This window comes from Mustela lutreola, chromosome 7, assembly GCF_030435805.1.
Source record: "Mustela lutreola isolate mMusLut2 chromosome 7, mMusLut2.pri, whole genome shotgun sequence".
Lineage (NCBI taxonomy): Eukaryota > Metazoa > Chordata > Mammalia > Carnivora > Mustelidae > Mustela > Mustela lutreola.
In genome coordinates this window covers 88,022,676-88,043,528 of record NC_081296.1, presented here as the reverse complement: position 1 = coordinate 88,043,528, position 20,853 = coordinate 88,022,676, and the positions used below count along the sequence as shown (strand labels likewise).

General features: G+C 35.4%; 1 protein-coding gene and 1 pseudogene across 9 annotated transcripts in view; both read right to left on the bottom strand.

Annotated features, from left to right (window-relative positions):
- The window catches only part of NUBPL (NUBP iron-sulfur cluster assembly factor, mitochondrial), a 251,719-nt gene that overhangs the window by 121,265 nt on the left and 109,601 nt on the right, over positions 1-20,853 (bottom strand). For 7 of the 9 annotated variants that reach the window (XM_059181857.1, XM_059181860.1, XM_059181851.1 and 4 more), the window contains 2 exons: positions 1,395-1,434; positions 1,214-1,304 (listed from right to left, as the gene is read on the bottom strand). In XM_059181857.1, coding sequence (XP_059037840.1) covers positions 1,214-1,304; positions 1,395-1,434 — 131 coding nt within the window. The remainder of the gene's footprint in view (positions 1-1,213; positions 1,305-1,394; positions 1,435-20,853) is intronic. The other 2 variants (XM_059181854.1, XM_059181855.1) reach the window with 1 other exon arrangement.
- On the bottom strand, positions 712-1,066 carry LOC131835420 (large ribosomal subunit protein eL39-like; annotated as a pseudogene).

The following is a 20,853-nucleotide window of genomic DNA, read 5'->3' as shown; positions in this document are numbered from 1 at the left end:
GATATTTTTAGATTATCCAATCAACTGTTCTCTTCCTTAAGGATAAATTTAAGCTGATTGGACAGATATTATATACATAAATATAGAGCCAGATATACTCAAAATAAAACAAAATTTCATTTTGGTCTTTTTTTTTTTTTTAAAGATTTTATTTATTTATTTGACAGATCGCAAGTAGGCAGAGAGGCAGGCAGAGAGAGAGGAGGAAGCAGACTCTCCTCGGAGCAGAGAGCCCGATGTGGGGCTCGATCCCAGGACCCTGGGATCATGACCCGAGCCGAAGGAAGCGGCTCAAGCCACCCAGGCACCCCTCATTTTGGTCTTAAGCAATTTTAAAATGAGCATGATTTACGTAAATTTTTCTATATCCAAGAACTTCTATACTGCCCTTATAATCCAACATTGGCCATGATGAGATTAACCATAAATTTAAAGAAGAGAGATTACTTATCAAATAGATTTGTCTCAAAACAGATTCAACAAGGCAAAAGAATAATGTAAAATAAGATGTTAGGATTTTCCCTACTCCTAAGCAATAGGGAAGATTAAATCACAGACCAGTGAAATTGGTCTTTGCACCACAGAAGTCATTATATATTCAGTTTATCAGCTGGATTCTTTTTTTTTTTTTTTCCCTATCAGCTGGATTCTTCTGCAAAACATCTCAAACCTGACCACAAATTTTATTTATTTATTTATTTATTTTACAGCTCAAAGGCCTCACGTTTATTACCAAACCAACCCACTAGTGCAGAGCTATAGTAACAGAAAAATCTTTCGCTGATAAATGGTATCTATTGGCCAGGCAGAAAGGTGTTTACAGGGTGATGGAATAGAACACATGATCCTCAAGTAGCTTAATTAAATACGTGGTGCCAATTAGGTGTGTCATCGCGTGATGTGGGATGCCTTAGAGACCCAGCTTGGTTCTCCTCCAGTGCCTCCTCTTGGAGTTGTACCTGATTTTATAACCAGTTTTTATCCGAATCTACTGGGGAATGGGACGATTCTGCTTTTGTTTCTTGGCCAGGAATCGCTTAATCCTGAAAGTCTTGTGAGAAGATATGGTCAATTAAAAGCGCGCAGCACGTGGCAGGATGGCGGCGAAAAAGAGAAAAAAGACCTGACCACAAATTTTAACAACTCTCCAATCAACAAATGCATTAACCACCGTGTGCCAATAATAAAATGATACTCAATGCAATTTTCTTACCTGCCTTAATAGTTTCTCAATAGCTGACATTACCATAAGGCCTCTCCAAACAACTGGTGCAGTCTCTTCAACCAGGAAGCCCATAGACATACTGCAATAGTAAACCAAAAATGCAACTAATTTACACATATTAATCAACATTATTCTGAAAAGTAGCATAAAAAAAGTAACATATACTTACCAAGCAATACCATAATTCAAAAGAGGCCTCATTAGATTGCCTGAAATTTAAAAAACAAAAAAACCCTCTCTTTTAGAATATATAAACGTAATGACTTTTTTTTTAACAAAAAGTGTCAAATTAACCAAAAAAGTATCAAATTAAAAATACAAATGGCTACTCATACTGCTGCTCTTTAACTTTCAACTGATTCCACCTAAATCTGCAATAGTTTAAACATTATACCAAGCATACAACCAATACTTCCAATAGATGCACATCTATAAACAGCTGGAATACAATTTTATTAAGAAACAACCCAGCTGGGGTATTTGGGCAGTTCAGTCAGTTAACCATCTGCCTTTGGCAAGGGGCATGATCCCAGGGTTCTGGATCAAGCCCCGTGTCAAGCTCCCTGTTAAGCAGGAAGCCTGTTTCTCCCCTGTCCCTCCCCCTCATCACTCATGTTCTCTCTATCTCCCTCTCTCTCAAATAAATAAAATCTTTTTAAAAAATAAAGGAAAGAAAAGAAAAAAAGAAACAATCCATGTATAATTTTTAAGTGTCTCTAAAAAATAGCCTCAATAAATAATTTTATCCACCAATTTTATTCATATATAGATATATAAATTACATTCTTAAGTTTATGTAGTATGCATTTACAAGACAAGTACACAAATATGCACACAGGCATCTAATAAGTTATCCCTATTTCTTTTTTCCTTACTTGAAGAATTTGTAAAGTATAAAAAATCCAAGAGTAGAAAAACTCTACTTTGTATCTCAACATAATAAAAGCAGTATATGAAAAACCCACAGCAAACATCATACTTAACAGTAAAAGACTTAAAGTTTTTCCTCTAAGATCAGGAACAAGACAAGGATGCCCACTTCTGCCACTTTTATGCAACATAATACTGGAAGAGCCAGAGCAATTACACAAGAAAAAGAAATAAACAGCATCCAAATTGGAAAGGAAGAAGTCAAGTTCTCCCTTTTCACAGACGATATGATCTTATATAGAAAACCCTTAAGATTCCAATTGATGCTGAGAAAACTGGATATCCACATGCAAAAGAATGAAGTTAGACCCTTACACATATAAAAATTAAGTTAAACTGAGAGCTAAAACTGTAAGATTTTTAGAAAAAGAAAAAAAAAAAACAACAGAGTAAAAGCCTCATATCATTGGATTTAGTTAGCAATGTTTCCTTGGGTATGACATCAAAAGCACAGGCAACAAAAGTAATACACAAATTGGACTTAATGAAGAAAAATTTTTATTTAAAGATTTTATTTATATATTTATTTGTCAGAAGAAGAGAGAGAGAGAAAGCACAAGCAGGAGAGTGGAAAACAGAGGGAGGAGCCCGATGCAGCACTTGATCCCAGCACTCTGGGATCATGACCCGAGCCAAAGGCAGACATTTAACCAACTGAACCACCAAGGCATCCCTGGACTTAATGAAAATATTTAAATGTTGTGCATCAAAGACAATATCAACAAGTAAAAAAGCAAGGCACAAAATGAGAGAAAACATCTATAAATCATATATCTTACAAGGAATTCATATCCAGAACATATTAAATCTCAAAACTCTACAATGACAATAAAAAACAAAGCCTAATTTGAAAACCAGCAAAGGAAGCGAAGAGACATTTCTTCAAGAAAGATATACAAATGGCCAAAAAGCACATGAAAAATGTTCAACATCACTGATCATTGGGGAAATGTGTATCAAAATTAAAATAAGATATCATCTCATACCTATTACCATCCCCCCACCAAAAAAAAAAAAAAAAACCCACAAACAAAAACAGAAAATAACAAGTATTGGAGAATATGGAGAAATCTGAAGAAGTTTATACACTATCGGTAGGGATTTAAAATAGTATAGCTGCTATGGAAAATAATAGGGTGGTTCCTCAAAAAATTAAAGATAAATTACCACATGATTCAAGAATTCCACTTCTTGGTACATACCCAAAATAGATGAAAGGAGGGTCTCAGGGTCTCAAAGAGGTATTTGTCCACTCATGTTCATGGCAGCATTATTCACAATAATTATTCACATTCCACAATATGGAAGCAACCCAAGTATCCACTGACAGATGAATGGATAAAGCCAAGTCTCTCTCTCTCTCTCTCACTCACACACATACACATACATACACACACACACACACACACACACACACACAGTGGAATATTATTCAGTCTTTAAAAAGAAGGAAATTCTGACATATGCTACAACATGGATGAACTATGAGGACATTATCCTAGGTGACACAAAAAGAGAAAAACTGTATAATTCTCATCAGATGAAGTACTTAAAGTAGTGAAAATCAAACAGACAAAAAGGAGAATGGCTGTTTCCAGGGGCACAAAGAGGTGTGTTACTGTTTGAAGAATATGAAGTTTCAGTTTTACAAGACAAAAAGAGCAATGGAGATGGATGGTGGTAATAGTTGCACAATGTTACTAATGTATTTAATGCCACTGAACTATATATTTAAAAAGGTTAAGATGGTAAATTTTATGTTATGTGTATTTTACCAAAATAAAAAAAATATTTTAAACTCTACTTTGTAATCTGAAACAAGCTACACTAATCTCAAAGGAAAAACAATCTACTGATTATGCCCAAATCTAAAAAAGATACACTTGGGGCGCCTGGGTGGCTCAGTGGGTTAAGCCGCTGCCTTCGGCTCAGGTCATGATCTCAGGGTCCTGGGATCGAGTCCCACATCGGGCTCTCTGCTCAGCAGTGAGCCTGCTTCCTCCTCTCTCTCTCTGCCTGCCTCTCTGCCTACTTGTGATCTCTCTCTGTCAAATAAATAAATAAAATCTTTAAAAAAAAAAAATAATAAATAAATAAAATAAAAAAAAATAAAAAAGATACACTTTATATAATCAACTAACAAGTATATAAACTATAAAGTAGTTTAGATTACTGTAAAATATAGTTTCTTTTATCAAACTATCTGTGCAGCTACATTCCCATATATAATGGAACATTATTCAGCCATCGAAAAGAAGGAAATCTTGCCATTTGCAACAATGTGGATGGAGCTACAGTATACTACAATAAGCAAAATAAGTCAGTCAGAGAAAGACAAATGCCATTTGATTTCACTCATATGTGAAATTTAAGAAACAAAACAGATGAACATAGGAAAGGGAAGGAAAAATAAACTAAGATGAAAACAGAGAGGGAGGCAAACCATAAGAGACTCTTAACTGTAGGAAACAAACTGAGGATTGCTGGAGGGGAGGTGAGTGGAAGCACTGGGTGTTATATGCAACTGATGAATCACTAAAATTCAACCCCTGAAACTAGTAATATAGTATATGTCACCTAAATTAATTCAAATAAAATATATTTTTAAAAATAGACAAGTTGTACTATAAAATGGTTACTGAAAAGCAATATCCTACAACCCTCTCCCATTTCTTAATTCCCAGAGCCAACAACTCTCAATTGGTTTTTTTAACTCCTTATTTTGAATTAATCTTAGGCTTACAGAAAGTTGCAGAAACAGTACAGAATCCTCATATACCCTTTATCTAGCTTTCCATAATGTTAACATCTTACATAACCATAGTATAATTACCACAATCAGTAAATTGATTATGATTCATTAATCTGTGAACCTTATTTAAAGTTTCAAAGTTTTCAGTTATCTCATAAAATATTATAGGATATAGTTCTTATTCATGAACACAGGCACACTTTTCATGCACTCATCCTCTCAATATAATTATATCACCATTTTTATTAGATAATCACATAAAGGTTATTAACAGCTGAGTAATATAGCATACAATATGATTATTTTTCCTTTGTCTCCCTAAATTGGAGGTAGGGAGATCTTTGTGATGCACGTATGTGTGTCCTTCATTTTCTAGTATTTCCTAGTAATTTGTTCCTAAACTATCTTCCAGTTGTGTATCAAATATATTCATCAAATGCACTAGGCAATAATATTCCTTATCTTGAAAAACCCTCTGCTGAACTTTTTTTTTTTAAAGATTTGAGTTATGTATTTGACAGAGATAGAGTGAAAGCACAAGTAGGCGGGGTGGCAGGCAGAGGGAGAGGCAGAAGCAGGCTCTCTACTGAGCAGGAAGCCCAATACGCAGTTCGATTCCAGGACCCCCGGCATCATGACCTGAGCCAAAGGCAGCTGCTTAACCAACTGAGCCACCCAGGTGCCCCTCTGCTGAACTCATTATAGTGTCTTTAGAAAAACAGAAGCTTACTTTTTAAATATATGTTTTTATATTTTTATATTTATATATTTTTATATTTTTCAATGTGCATGTGCGTGTGTGTGTGTGTGTTTTTTAAAGTAATCTCTATACCCAATGTAGGGTAGAGAGATTTACAACCCCCAAATCAAGAGTCACATGCTCTACTCACTGAGCCAGCCAGGCACCCACACAAGTTTTTATTTTTATGTAATCAAATAAATTAATTTTTTCCTTTATGGTTTATCCTTTCTCTTACTGAAGAAAGCCTTCCCTAATATATTGTCATTGAGATATTCTCCTATATTGTCTTCTAAACCCTTTATAGTTTTACATTTCATATGTAAGTCCTTAAACCATCTGTAATTAATTCTGTGTAGCATGTAAGAATCCATTTTCTTTTCTTTCCAAGTGGATAATAAATTGTCCTACGTTCAATAATCTGCAATGCCAGGGGCGCCTGGGTGGCTCAGTGGGTTAAGCCGCTGCCTTCGGCTCAGGTCATGATCTCAGGGTCCTGGGATCGAGTCCCACATCAGGCTCTCTGCTGAGAGCCTGCTTCCCTCTCTCTCTCTCTCTGCCTGCCTCTCCATCTACTTGTGATTTCTCTCTGTCAAATAAATAAATAAAATCTTTAAAAAAAAAAAAAATAATCTGCAATGCCAGCTTTGTCATAAGTCAGGTTTCCATATATGTGTAAGTCTGTTTCTGGGCTCTCTTTTCATGCAGTTCCACTAATTTGTCTATTCTCAAGCCAAAACCAAGCAGGGTGCATGCAATACCTTTACAGTAAGTTCTACTCTGTGGCAAAGTAAATCACCTACCTGGTTCTCTCTCTTCAGAAGTGTCTTACCTATTCACAGCCTTTTGCTCATCTATATAAATTGTATATTCGGTCACTTCCCACAAACAGAAGTTTGACTAGATTTGTGATATTATTAGAAAAAACTGACGTCTTTATAAAATTCTGTATTCCTATCCATGAATATCTTGTTTTTCTGCTTATATACATCTTTGAAATCTTTCTATAAAGTTTTGGAATTTTTTCCACATAAAATTTGTACACTTTTTGTTATATTTGTCCCTAGGTGCCCTGTATTTTGTAAGCTATTTATACATTTTCTGAAACTGTAATTTCTAACTCATTATTGCTAGCACACAGAAATTTAATTTTCTCATATATTATTCTTATATCTAGCCACCCTGCTAAATTCTCTTATCCATTTTCATAATTTAAAGTTTTTTTTAAATTTTCTATTTTAATAATGATATTTACTACAAATAATTACAGTTTTTTTTATTCAATTCCCCATTCATGAATGTTACTGTGTTTGGATTTATTTGCAGATTAGGAGTGCCTGTGCGATGTTAAATAAAAGCTATGATACCAGGACTCCTTGTCTCATTCCTAATTTTAAGTGAAATGCTTTAACAGTTCACAGTATGATGCTTGCTATGTATTTTTTATAAATCAGGTCAAGTAAAATTCCCTCTTAGTCCTAGTTGAAGAAGATATAAATGCTTATTCAGATTTATAAATGCCTTCCCTGCATCTTTCTGAATTATCATATACTTTTTCTCCTTTAACCTACTAAAATGGTAAATTATATTAACAAACTTTTTTTTTTTTTTATGTTGAACCAAACTTGCTTCCCTGGATTAAATCCAATTTAACTACAATATAGTTATTTTATAAATGCTAAATGGCTTGCTAATATTTGCTTAAAAATTTTTACATACATTAATTAGAGAGGCTGGCCTATAGTTTTCCCTTTTCAGAAATTCTTCTATCCTACTAAGGTTTTACTAGCCTCATAAACTAAACTGGGAAGTATTATATACTTCTATATATTTTCTATTCCATGAATTAGTTTGTATATAAGATTGGAATTATTTATTGAATATTGGCTTGCTATGTTCATGGTAAGATTTTTAACTACTAATTCCATTTATTAATGGAATAATATAGATATTCTATTTCTTCCTCAATCTGATTTAGTTATGTGTATTTTTCTAGAGATTTCCCATCTCAACAAAATTTTCAAATGTATTAGCATAAAGTTGTCCAAACATCTTCTCTACTTGAAACCCATGGTTATACCTATCAAGTTCTTTTTTTTATTTTCAATATATTTATAGGTCTTCTCTCCCTTTACTTTTTAATTTTACCTTGCCACGCATTGTCTAACTTATTAGTTTTCAAAAAACCAATTTTTGTTCTCTTGATTCTTTACTGTATCTTTGTTTTCAAGTTCATTAACTTCTGCTCTTAATCACTTCCTTCCTTCTACTTCCTTTGGATTTATTGCATTGTTCTAACTTCTTAAGTTAAACAGCTCATTTATTTTCAGTCTTTCTTCTTTTGTAAATATAAATACTGAAGTCTATCTCTAAATATTATTTTAGCTTTATCCCACAAGTTTTCATTTTCATTATTTCTCCTTTCGACCACAGGTTATTTAGAAATTGTTTTTAATTTCCAAATGCATAGATGTTTTTAGTCATTATTTTGCTATAAACTTCTAAAGTAATTGCATGGTAGTTAAGGAATGCAGTCTGAATGATACCAATCTTTGAAATTCACTGAAACTTGCTTCATGGCCTATTCCATAATCAATTTTTGTAAATGTTGTAGGTGTGCTTGAAAAAAATATTCTATTTATGGCCATTAGATCAGGCTTGTTTATAGGTATTCTTTAACTTCAGTAATACTTTTGCTTTAATATCAGACTTTTGTCTGATATTAACATAACTATACTTACTTTCATATCACCTGATTTATGTTTTTCAATCCTTTAACTCTCAACCTATGTATATTTTTATTTATGTTTTAGGTGATATCTCTTGTAAATAGCTTTAACCTATCTGGGTTTTGGTTTTATTTTTCATTTTCTCTTGACTTACAATATTGTGCTTTCACTGGTAAGTTGTATAATATTTATATCTATATTGTTGATATATTTGTACTTAACATCTACCATTCTACTTTGTACTTTCTTTACCTCACTTTTTTTAGTAGTCTTATTTTTTTAGATTCTTCCCCTCATTACATTTTTCCCTCTTTTAGAATAGAAATCATATACTCCATTTCTACTCATACAATGATTATCTAGTATTTTTTAAAAACATATTTAAAGTATAAAGTTAAGCAATACTTCTATCTTCTTCCTCTTTGATTGTTTCAAATCCAATCACTGTCCCTCCCAAACCAACACATGTGCCACTGTTTTCCTGAATCTTAGTTCTATCTCCAAAAATTCTCAGCCATTATCTCCTTAAATGTCACCTCTGTTTGTTTCTCCATTATCTCCTTCTAGAACAATGATTAGACCTATGTTGGACCTTCTGGTATCCTCCATGTCTCTCAAACTTTTCATTTGTTTTCCAGTTCTTCTCTATGTACTATGTTCTGAGTACTTTCTTTTCATCTATATTCCAGTTAATTTTATGTTCAGTTGTTCCTAATCTTATCTGCCATTTCTTCCCAGAGACAAGGACAAATCTAACACATATCCCCAATAACCACTAATGCAGGGAAGATTTATTTCATTGGTCATTTAAGGATGACATCCTAAGGGTGCCCAGCTCTTACATGGTGATTCCCCATTGAACTTTCCTCCTGCCTTAGGTGTCAAACTTTGTCTCCATTCCTTCACACACAGTCCTGTAAAATATAGTCCCAAAACCCCCAAGGATTATCAGATAACACCTGGGTAAATGCCAATTCCAGTGCCCACTTACACCAGTTGGGCCACACTGTTATTTCTGAGTTCTGAGAAATTCCCTTCCTTTCCTACTATATCAGACATATACTGAAAAGTCGTTTTTGTTAATATTCCATGTAATATTTTAAGGTATGCTATTCCTGGAGAGTCTGCCATATTGCCAGTATTGGAAATGGAAAGCTACTGATTTTTAGTGATCTTATATCCCCTATGGTATCTTCCAGAACTCTTACTTTTCGAATAGTTTCCTGATCATTTCCTTTAAATTTTCTACGTGGACAACCATATTTTGCCTTTCCCTTTCCACTATTAATAACCCCTACTACTTTCCTTGTTTTAGTGGATTGGCTAAAACCTGCAATAGCAGGGGTGCCTGGGTGGCTCAGTGCGTTAAAGCTTCTGCCTTTGGCTCAGGTCATGATCCCAGGGTCCTGGGATCGAGTCCCGCATCGGGCTCTCTGCTCAGCAGGGAGCCTGCTTCCCTCCCCTCTCTCTGCCTATCTCTCTCCCTGTTTGTAATCTGTCTGTCAAATAAATAAATAAACAATCTTTATTTAAAAAAAAAAAAAAACTGCAATAGCAATGGCACTACACTTGTTTTTAGTGTAACATGGAAAAGTTTACACCAAAATAAAACAGGAGAATATGGATATCATCTATTCACCTAATCCTCCATTTGAAATAGATGATCTAAGGACTTAGATCTGCTCAAAACATGGCTTTAAGTTCAAACTAAAATTGGAAATTTAAACTATGTGTTAGAAACTGAATGTTATGTTCCCGTCTAAATTTATATGTTGAAATCCTAACCCTCAATGTGATGGTATTAGTAATTAGGTCAGGAGGGCAGAGCTCTTGTGAATGGGCTTAGATACTCCATGGAGAGTTCTCTTGCCCGGTCTGCCATGAGAGGACAGAGTGAGAAGACAGCTGTTTATGAAGCAGTAAGCAGTTTTCATTTTCATTATTTTGATCTTGAACCTTGATCTTGAATTTTCTAGCCTCCAAAACAGGGAGAAATAAATGTTTGTTGTTTAAGCCACCCAGCCTAGAGTATTTTTGTTATAGCAGCCGGAACAAACTAAGCCACTGGGAAAGTCCAAAGCCTTTTCACAAAATTGAAAACCAAAATCTCTAACACCATATGTGAATACTCTTTAATCTACTTTATCAGTATGCCTAATTCCAATTCAGGGAAAATGTGTAATTTAAATATTTCTTGTAGTTTAGTGAATGATAAATTGTAAATGAAATTAGCAATGTGAGTAGATTCATCATTATGTTAAAATGCATTTCTTCAGAATTTAACAGAGAAAAATGTACACTGAGAGTCCTAAATATGTGCAGCATATACAGTAAAAAGAAAGTTAGAGGCACATTCTTCTTTATCTTTTCCAGCATACCAGTAAGCAAAATCAATAATGCCTAAAAGCATTTTATCTTAGTTAGTAAAATTACCAGAACTGAATGACCACACAAACTGAAACCATACTTTTAAATTAATAGAGAAATGTTCTGAACAACAACTCATGATTTCAGGTACAAATTAGTTTATTTTCCATAAAATTTTATGTTTAAAAAATGTGTATAGCAATTCCTACATAAAACCTAATAGAAAAACTAACAAAGTACCAGTGGTTGAAAGTTTACATTGAAACTTTGGAATCCACTGTCCTGTAACAGCTTCACCATTATCTGAAGTCTGTATCTCATGACACAGATCATTATTTCCTATTTCCTCCTATCTTTGTGATAGCTCATGCATTGAAGCACAAAAGATTCTTACTGCAAGTCAAACCATTTCGACTGCCATAATGCCATTCACAGAATGAATGACACTATACCACATCCTCCTCACTCTATTATAACAAAGTTCCATCATTGCTAACAGGTGTGAATTTAATTAATGGACTGTGTGTCACTAGTGGATTTCAAACAGGCTTAGGGATCACTTTTATATCATAAATTAATTGTCAAGCTAGAAAAGACATTGTGACCATGTCAAAGAGCTAGGCAAAAAGGAAAAAGGCCTAAGAAAGGCTGCTTTAAATCTTTCTATTAAAGTTGAAATTGTTAAATGTTCCAAGGATAACTCTCATCTAGAATCAGATTTTCTTTTTGTAGGGATCCCACTGTTCATGAATCACCTAAATAGTAGACAATCCCACTTAAGTTGGTATTAGCAATAAGCTGAAAAATCTCTGTACCTTCTACTCTGTTCGCTGGTTCCAAAAATAAAAGAAGAGTTTTAAATACAGCTGAACACCAAGGTTCAGGAATATATTTCTGAAAAAAATTGTAAGTTGAAATCACATAACAGAGATATTAAATCCATTTTTTTAATGAGGACAGAGAATATGCACCCTCATTTCATGAATTTTAAAGAATACTTAAACATAACATAGATGCAATAGTTTATAAAAACAAACTTTTATCCACATATTCATGACAAGACATTCAAAGGGTACAAAAACCTTCAGAAAGTAGGAAAGGACACCCAGTATGAAGTATACAATTTCACGTTCTCACCATCTACTTTCCTATTTCTTCTTTTCTTTCTAAAACCAAGATCCTTTCTCATGAGAAATCAGATGCAAGAAAGAAGTTGCATCCTATTCTTTCAGGAGAACTTCAAGTGGCTGGATTTGACAAAGTAGTTCCACCAAGTTAGTATCCAGAAAAGGTTTAGAATACCCTACTTGCTTACTGGAAGAAAATGATTTAGAAAAAAGATGAGTAAAGGTAAGAAAATGGAATGGATCAAAAAGCAAATGCCAACCTGGACTACCTAGTATAGTATAATAATACTGTACAATAATACTGTAGTATAATATGCAGTATAATAATACTGTATCTAAAGTAGAAAGGAAAGAGATCTAGAAAGGGAGCAGAAAGACTACAAAGAAAAATCTTCAATGTTTTTCCAATTTTACACCTATCACTTTTGATATTAAAATTTCATTTACCAGGGCACCTGGGTGGCTCAATCGATTAAACAACTGACTCTTGGTTTTGGCTCAGGTCATGATATCAGGACTCTGGGATTGAGCCCTGCATTGAGCTCCATGCTTAGTGGGGACTCTGCTTGAGGATTCTCTCCCTCTTCCTCTGCCCCACCCCCACTTGCTCTTTCTAAAATAAATAAATATTTTAAAATTTTTTATTATGGGGACACCTGGGTGGCTCAATCAGTTAAGCTGCTGCCTTCAGCTCAGGTCATGATCCCAGGGTCCTGGGATCAAGTCCCAAATCAGACTCCTTGCTCAGCAGGGAACCTGCTTCTTTCTCTGCCTCTGCCTGACTGCCTGCTAGTGCGTGCTCTCTCTCTCTCTCTCTCTGACAAATAAATAAATAAGTAAAATCTTAAAATTTTTCATTATGGATAAAGAAAATGTGGTGTACACACACACTATAGAATACTACTCAGCCATCAAAAAATGAAATCTTCCCATTTGCAACAATATAGATGGAACTAGAGGGTATTATACTAAATGAAATAAGTCAATCAGAGAAAGACAATTATCATATGATCTCACTGATATGTGGAATTTAAGAAACAAAAAAGAAGATCATAGGTGAAGAGAGGAAAAAGTAAAACAAGACAAAATCAGAGAGGAAGACAAACCATAAGAAACTCTTAATCATAGGAAACAAACTGAGGGTTGCTGGAGGGGAGAAAGGTGGGGGAATGGGGTAACTGGGTGGTGGACATTAAGGAGGGCACATGATGTAATGACACTGAGTATTATATAAGACTGATGAATCATAGACCTGTATCTCTGAAACCAATAATACATTATATATTAATTGAATTGATTTTTAATTTTTTTAATTTATTTTTTATTTATTTTCAGCATAATAGTATTCATTATTTTTTCACCACACCCAGTGCTCCATGCAATCCATGCCCTCTATAATACCCACCACCTGGTACCCCGACCTCCCATCCCCCGCCCCTTCAAAACCCTCAGATTGTTTTTCAGAGTCCATAGTCTCTCATGGTTCACCTCCCCTTCCAATTTCCCCTAACTCCCTTCTCCTCTCTAACTCCCCATGTCCTCCATGCTATTTGTTATACTCCACAAATAAGTGAAACCATATGATAATTGACTCTCTCTGCTTGACTTATTTCACTCAGCATAATCTCTCCCAGTCCCGTCCACATTGCTACAAAAGTTGGGTATTTGTCCTTTCTGATGGAGGCATAATACTACATAGTGTATATGCACCACATCTTCCTTATCCATTCGTCTGTTGAAGGGCATCTTGGTTCTTTCCACAGTTTGGTGACCGTGGCCATTGCTGCTATAAACACTGGGATACAGATGGCCCTTTTTTTCACTCCATCTGTATCTTTGGGGTATACTCAGTAGTGCAATTGCAGGGTCATAGGGAAGCTCTATTTTTAATTTCTTGAGGAATCTCCACACTGTTTTCCAAAGTGGCTGCACCAACTTGCATTCCCACCAACAGTGTAAGAGGGTTCCCCTTTCTCCACATCCCCTCTAACACATGTTGCTTCCTGTCTTGCTAATTTTGGCCATTCTAACTAGTGTAAGGTGATATCTCAATGTGGTTTTAATCTGAATCTCCCTGATGGCTAGTGATGATGAACATTTTTTCATGTGTCTGATAGCCATTTGTATGTCTTCATTGGAGAAGTGTCTGTTCATATCTTCTGCCCATTTTTTGATATGATTGTCTGTTTTTTAATTTTTTACAAGATTTTATTTATTCATCTGACAGACAGATATCACAAGTAGGCAGAAAGGCAGGGAGAGAGAGGAAGGGAAGCAGGCTCCCTGCCACTCAGAGAGCCCGATGCGGGGCTCGATCCCAGGACCCTGGGATCATGACCTGAGCCGAAAGCAAAGGCTTTAACACACTGAACCACCCAGGCACTCCTATTAATTGAATTTAAATTTAAAAGTTAGTAAATCCCCTAAAATAAAATAAAATATATTGCATTTATCTTCAACATACTTTCCCTTTTGTACCACCTTGGAGTCTTACTATCTCACCCCAGGCATCCACCCATCTCAAAACTGAAAGCCATCCAGGTATCCCTTTTAAAATCCAACCTCTATCCCCAGGAAAGAAACTGCCCCTTTCTTTTCCAATGCATCCCTTTCTTAATGAAAACTCATTTTCTCATGAGGTTTCCATCAGGAAAAGAACCTGAAACAAGTAAATCACTTTGAAAGCTTAAGCTTTGTAAAAGATACAAGTATTTTTAAATAGAATCTACTCAATAGAATATAAATGGGGAGGGGCACCTGGGTGGCTCAGTCAGTTAAGCCTCTGACTCTTGATTCTGGCTCAGATTATGATCCCAGGGTTGTGAGATCAAGCCCCATGTGGGGTGTGGAGCCTGCTTAAGGTACCCTCTCCCTCTGGCCCCTGTCCCTGCTCGCATGCACATGCATGCTTTCTCTCTCTCTCTGTCTCAAAAAAAAAAAGGAAAAAAAAAGAATATAAATGGCAGACTATCTATATAAGGGATATTTTAGAGCAATGGTGGTATCTTAGACTCTTGTCTACTATAGGGCTAAAATTCTATTCATTTACTTAATCACTCAGCAAATACTAACTAGAAGCATAGAAAATAAACTTGATATCCTACCTCTGAAAACTTGCTAATTTATATTGTAGATTTAACAGGAACAAATGAAAGGAAAGCTAGAAAAAAACAGGTGAAAATGGAACTTTCAGTAAAGACGATAAATACATGCATGCAAGTATGCTCTAACTTCCACAAACCATATACCACCATTCCTGGCCTCTGGCCACTTTATACCTGCCTTGGCATCATTAAATGATCGCTAACTAATTGCTAACTGATCACATTCCTTCCTGCTGAAACCAGATAGAAACTCAGAATTTTTCCACATTATGTGCCAGGTAACCAGTTAATATTTAAGATGGAAACAATGTGAGATCTTAAAGGGAATAGTCAGGCATCTGGGAAGAAACAATTTAAAAGATGACAGAATGAACCACTTACATTCACTCTAGAGGAGTAACACAATAAGAGTTACTATTTTTTTTTTAAAGATTTTATTTATTTATTTGACAGACAAAGATCACAAGTAGGCAGAGAGGGAGGCAGAGAGGGGAGGAAGCAGGCTCCCTGCTGAGCAGAGAGCCCAATTTGGGGCTCAATCCCAGGACCCTGGGACCATGACCTGAGCTGAAGGCAGAGGCTTTAACCCACTGAGCCACCCAGGCACCCCAGGAGTTACATTTTATGTCATGCAGCACTGCATGCAGAAGGTAGTTTACAGATACTGTCTTTCAATGAAACCTTACAACAATCCTATGAGGCAAGTGCTTATCTTTATTTTACAGTTAAGAAAAGTGCAAGTCTATCCCCAGCCTCCTCTCTGCTTATCTAAATCCCTTTCTTCCCTGGCAGCCTCCAGACCAGCTCTCCAAAATCATTTCCTCTTCTTATCTTCTCTAGGATCTAACACTTACCAAATGTTATCCTGTATGATTGTTTATTTTTTGTGGCTCCAAACTATCTCCCCCCAAAAATACCATATTCCACTTACTTAGTGTAACTGGTACTCAAAACTTATGTTTATATAATGACCAAAACAATTTTCTGAAACGCTAAATAGTCAAAAGTAAATAGATACTGAAGGAAACCTGAAAACCCTATATTTGGTCATCCAGGCATTTGTAGTGCAGTAAAATATTATTTATTATAAGAAATTAGGGGTCCCTGGATGGCTGAGTCATTAAGCTTCTGCCTTCAGCTCAGGTAGTGATCCCAGGGTCCTGGAATCAAGCCCCACATCATCATAGAAATGAAAAACTATTTTAAGAAGACTACTAAAAAAACTGATCTAACATAACAAAAATGTTATGTAGTAAAAAGACACAGCTGTACAATGTCCACAATAGCCAAACTATGGAAAGAACCTAGATGTCCATCAACAGATGAATGGATCAAGAAGATGTGGTATATATACACAATGGAATACTATGCAGCCATCAAAAGAAATGAAATCTTGCCATTTGCGACAACATGGATGGAACTAGAGCGTATCATGCTTAGTGAAATAAGTCAAGCAGAGAAAGACAACTATCATATGATCTCCCTAATATGAGGAAGTGGTGATGCAACATGGGGGCTTAAGTGGGTAGGAGAAGAATAAATGAAACAAGATGGGATTGGGAGGGAGACAAACCATAAGTGACTCTTAATCTCACAAAACAAACTGAGGGTTGCTGGGGGAGGGGGTTTGGGAGAACGGGGTGGGATTATGGACATTGGGGAGGGTATGTGCTTTGGTGAGTGCTGTGAAGTGTGTAAACCTGGTGATTCACAGACCTGTACCCCTGGGGATAAAAATATATGTTTATAAAAGATAAAAAATTAAAAAAAAAGACACAGCTGTAGAATATAAATAAATTACAATAAAAACGTAAAAACTATCAAAGATAATACATTTACAAAACTCAGGGGCCAACTCCCTTCCATAAATATTTTGTGTATACAATAAAAGCCTTAGTACATTACCCATTTAGTTATACTAGAGGTTTGGTGGCTCATATGAATAGCCCATATATCAGAGTATATACATAAGAAATCAGAGGGAAGAAGGAATAGCAAGTATTGTCACTGATATCTGTGACCCCACAGTAAACTAGACACTGTACAGAAAGGTAATGAAACACTGCAATATCAGATAGTTGTGTGATTTTGGTTATAGGGCTATCATTAAAGTAGTTCTAGAATAGTAAGTGCTTTTAAAAATTTCATTCTACATCATTTAGGATTAAAAGTCATTAACTTATATAATAGCTATAACCCTAACAAACACTAAATATAAATTACAATTCTATAAAAATGAATTTTATTTTATTCATTTATTCATTTATTTAGTGTTTATTGAAACACTATTCACTTAAGAGAATTCTGTCCATTCATTCACTCATTCACTTAGTATATAGTATCAAACACTTCAAAATTTAAAATCATTTAAAATCACAAAGTTAACAGGTCAGATTCTCTAGTATGTTTGATCTCTTAACCAAACAAAACAAAACATTTCAAGCACCTTTAAAAACAAATACACACATAGTGTCGCAAGGATTATAAATCTTCTTCCTAAACTTAATATAAAATTATTAATAATAGATCTGTTTCATAACTAAAGGTATCATGTTCACTAAGATATGGTTTAGGGATAGTGATCATCAGTCAGAGAGAGTCAAGAAAGGATCACAGGGCTCCTAGCAGAGTTCTACCTGGCTAGCATGCTAAATTTCTTCTTACATTACTAAGACTTTCAAGCCCATTACTTTTCTTGCAATGCAATATATCATGCATTCCTTCCATTGCTTTAAACAACCTCCTAACACAACATTTAATCACCTGCATTAAGCCGGTGATATTCTGTATACTATACTCAGATTCAACTAACCTCTTTTTTTTTTTTTTAAGATTTTATTTATTTATTTGACAGAGAGAGAATCACAAGTAGGCAAAGAGGCAGGTGGTGGGGGGATGGGAATGAGGCCCCCTGCTGAGCAGAGAGCCCGATGTGGGGCTCGATCCCAGGACCCTGAGATCATGACCTGAGCCAAAGGCAGAGGCTTAACCAACTGAACCACCCAGGAGCTCAACTAACCTCTTTACTGACTGATTGGATTCTGCTTTTTTCTCTTATTTTTCTCATTTGACTCATGCCACAATACTATTCTTTTTATTGACAGGAAAGAGGCAACAAAGATATTAGTTTGTAGTTTACTGCTGTTGCTCTTACAAAATGATAACCAACAATTAGGTATGATATAAATCATGACTATAAAACATAACCTTGCATGCCCACCATTACTTCCTACTTGACTTTCATGGCTGGCTACTTATACAATCTTACTAACTACTCTAAAAGGTTGAAGGTAATCTTTTCAAAGAGTAATCAGCTATCATAGTAAGGCCAAGAAACAGTCCCTATTTTCAATGGCTAGCAATAAACTAGATAGCAAATAGTAAACATAAACATTACAATAGCCAAACTGCCAAAACTGTGAGAGTTTTTGAAAGTGAGTAAGCCTAAATGAAGTTTCAACGTGTAAATTCAAGTATCTCACAGTAACTGCAGTTTGTCGATTCCTTAGAGCTAAAGGAACTTAAGATGTTAGGGGGAAAAAACCGATGGTGGGGACAAAAAAATCACAGACAATCAATAGGGAAATAAAAGATTAAAGGAATCTGATGAACCCAGTTGTTTCCTTTCGTACTTCCATAACTATGGGGGTTGAGTAAGTATACTATAAAGAAGTAAGGAAGTTAAAGAACTGATTCTAGCCCTTTTCTCCTTTATTGCCTTGCTCACCATTTTGTACTGGGTAATTAAAAATGCATTCACTACATCACTTCAGAATACACCAAGAAATAATATTCAAACATGGGCAACTTTTATTTAAGTGGCATATTGACAAAGTGACCCATGACCAGAAAAATAACTAGAACGGTCATCCTACTCAAAAATGTATTAATAGGAGAAAGAGCTGAAAGCTGGAAACTGTATACCTGAGAAAAAACCTGAGGCTGCAATCATGGTGTACAAATATCTCACATGTTATCAAAAGAAAATAGATTAGGTGGTTCTCATAAGGACAGAACTAGTGAAAGCACGTCAAAGTTATAAGGTGGCAGATTTTTGTTCAAAAGAATAACATTAAATAGACCTGTCATGAAATAGCAAAATCTCCCTCACTGGAGGTGTTGAGACAGGAGCCAGATCACCACCTATTATACTTTTGTGGATTCCATAATTTTATAATACCACAAACTGAGAGTTTCACATCAGCTAAAGGTACAGAGCAACAGCCATTTTAATTCATGTTCCTAATTTGTTGATAATTAAATGTTCTAAGTCTCTGTTCATAATAAGGAATGCCAATAAATAAATAAATTAATTAATTAATAAGAATTAAATAAATAAAAATTAAAAAATAATAATAAGGAATGCCTCATTTCCAAGGTTCTTCTTAATGACTAAGAGACTGAATTAATTACCTATCTATGTCTATTAATAAGTTCAAAGTAGAAGAGGCACGTAACATACAGCTGACATAGAAATACAGCTTACATATAAATCATTGCCACTATTATGTTTTAGAGTTGAATAAACCACTTCAATATACATCAATATTTTATTCTCTTTCCCTCTGGTAGTCTTTTCGTCTGATAATTTTCTTATACACAAATACATTGTGGGCTACAGAGTATCTAGATTCTAGCCTACTACTCTGGGCAAACTTTGTTTTTTGTATCACCCTCCTTATCTGTAACACAAATTTGCACATGAATTTAATGGAATCTAGAAAATATAACATTATTCCTTCCTCCCTCATCAATTCTTCAGTGCATACACAGAATACTACTAGGAGTAACTATATGCATACAAAAAGGCAAGCAGATGACAATTTATAAGATGGATGTTTCTCTCATTTCAAATCCTAGGACTGAGTCTTGAAACACCTTTGTTTTTTTGTTTTTTTTAAGATTTTATATATTTATTTGACAGACAAATCACAAGTAGGCAGAAAGGCAGGCAGAGAGAGAGAGAAGAGGAAGCAGGTTTCCTGCTGATCAGAGAGCCCTATGCGGGGCTCGATTCCAGGGTCCTGGGATCATGACCGAGCTGAAGGCAGAGACTTTAACCCACTGAGCCACCCAGGCACCCTGAAACCCCTCTGTTTCTGAAGGAAAGGGCCAGGCAACTACTATAACCCTGTCTTTGTTGATTATATGTCACTCACCCTTCCAGTTCACCTTGTCCTCAGACCTGGGGAGACTCCTGTATAGACTGCATCAAAAGCAGAGCAGAAAGAGGAAGGAGAGGGAGGTCAGGGTATTTCATTTCCTTGTTTTTCTCTCAGTGGGGTGGTCTTGGGCTGGCTGGGTCCCTCCACTGAGTGTCAATCACTGATTCTCCCAAGGCAGACATCTCTATAGGACTGTCTCCTTCAAGATTTGGATATGCTTCCTCTCTTAACCTCTTCAGGCTGGAAGCAGTAATTGCTTCACTGTTAATCAACAGTTATTCTATCTAATACAAATAGTCCATCTCAAATAATCATGTCTTTTTGTTGGAAAGTGGCCCCAAGAAAAAGATCCTCAAAATGAGACTAAAGTTATTCTAAAATGAAGAGATAATCTCTATAGTGGAAAGAAATGGGACCACTAGAAATGTATTTCACATTATCAAGATTCATGATTATACAAATTAGATGAAGAGCAAAGCGGGGACACCCAGTAGAGCAGTGGCTAATTTTGGCAATTTGACCACGGGGTATCCAGATAAATGATTTAACATTATTTGGGGTGTACCTGTGAGAGTCTTTCTGATAAGATTAACATCTGAATCAACAAATAGAATAAAATAGATTATCCTCCCTGGGTAGGCTTCATCCAATCCACTGAAGACCAGAATAGAACAAAAAGGCAGAATAAGGCAGAATTTGTTCTCTCTGCCAGTCA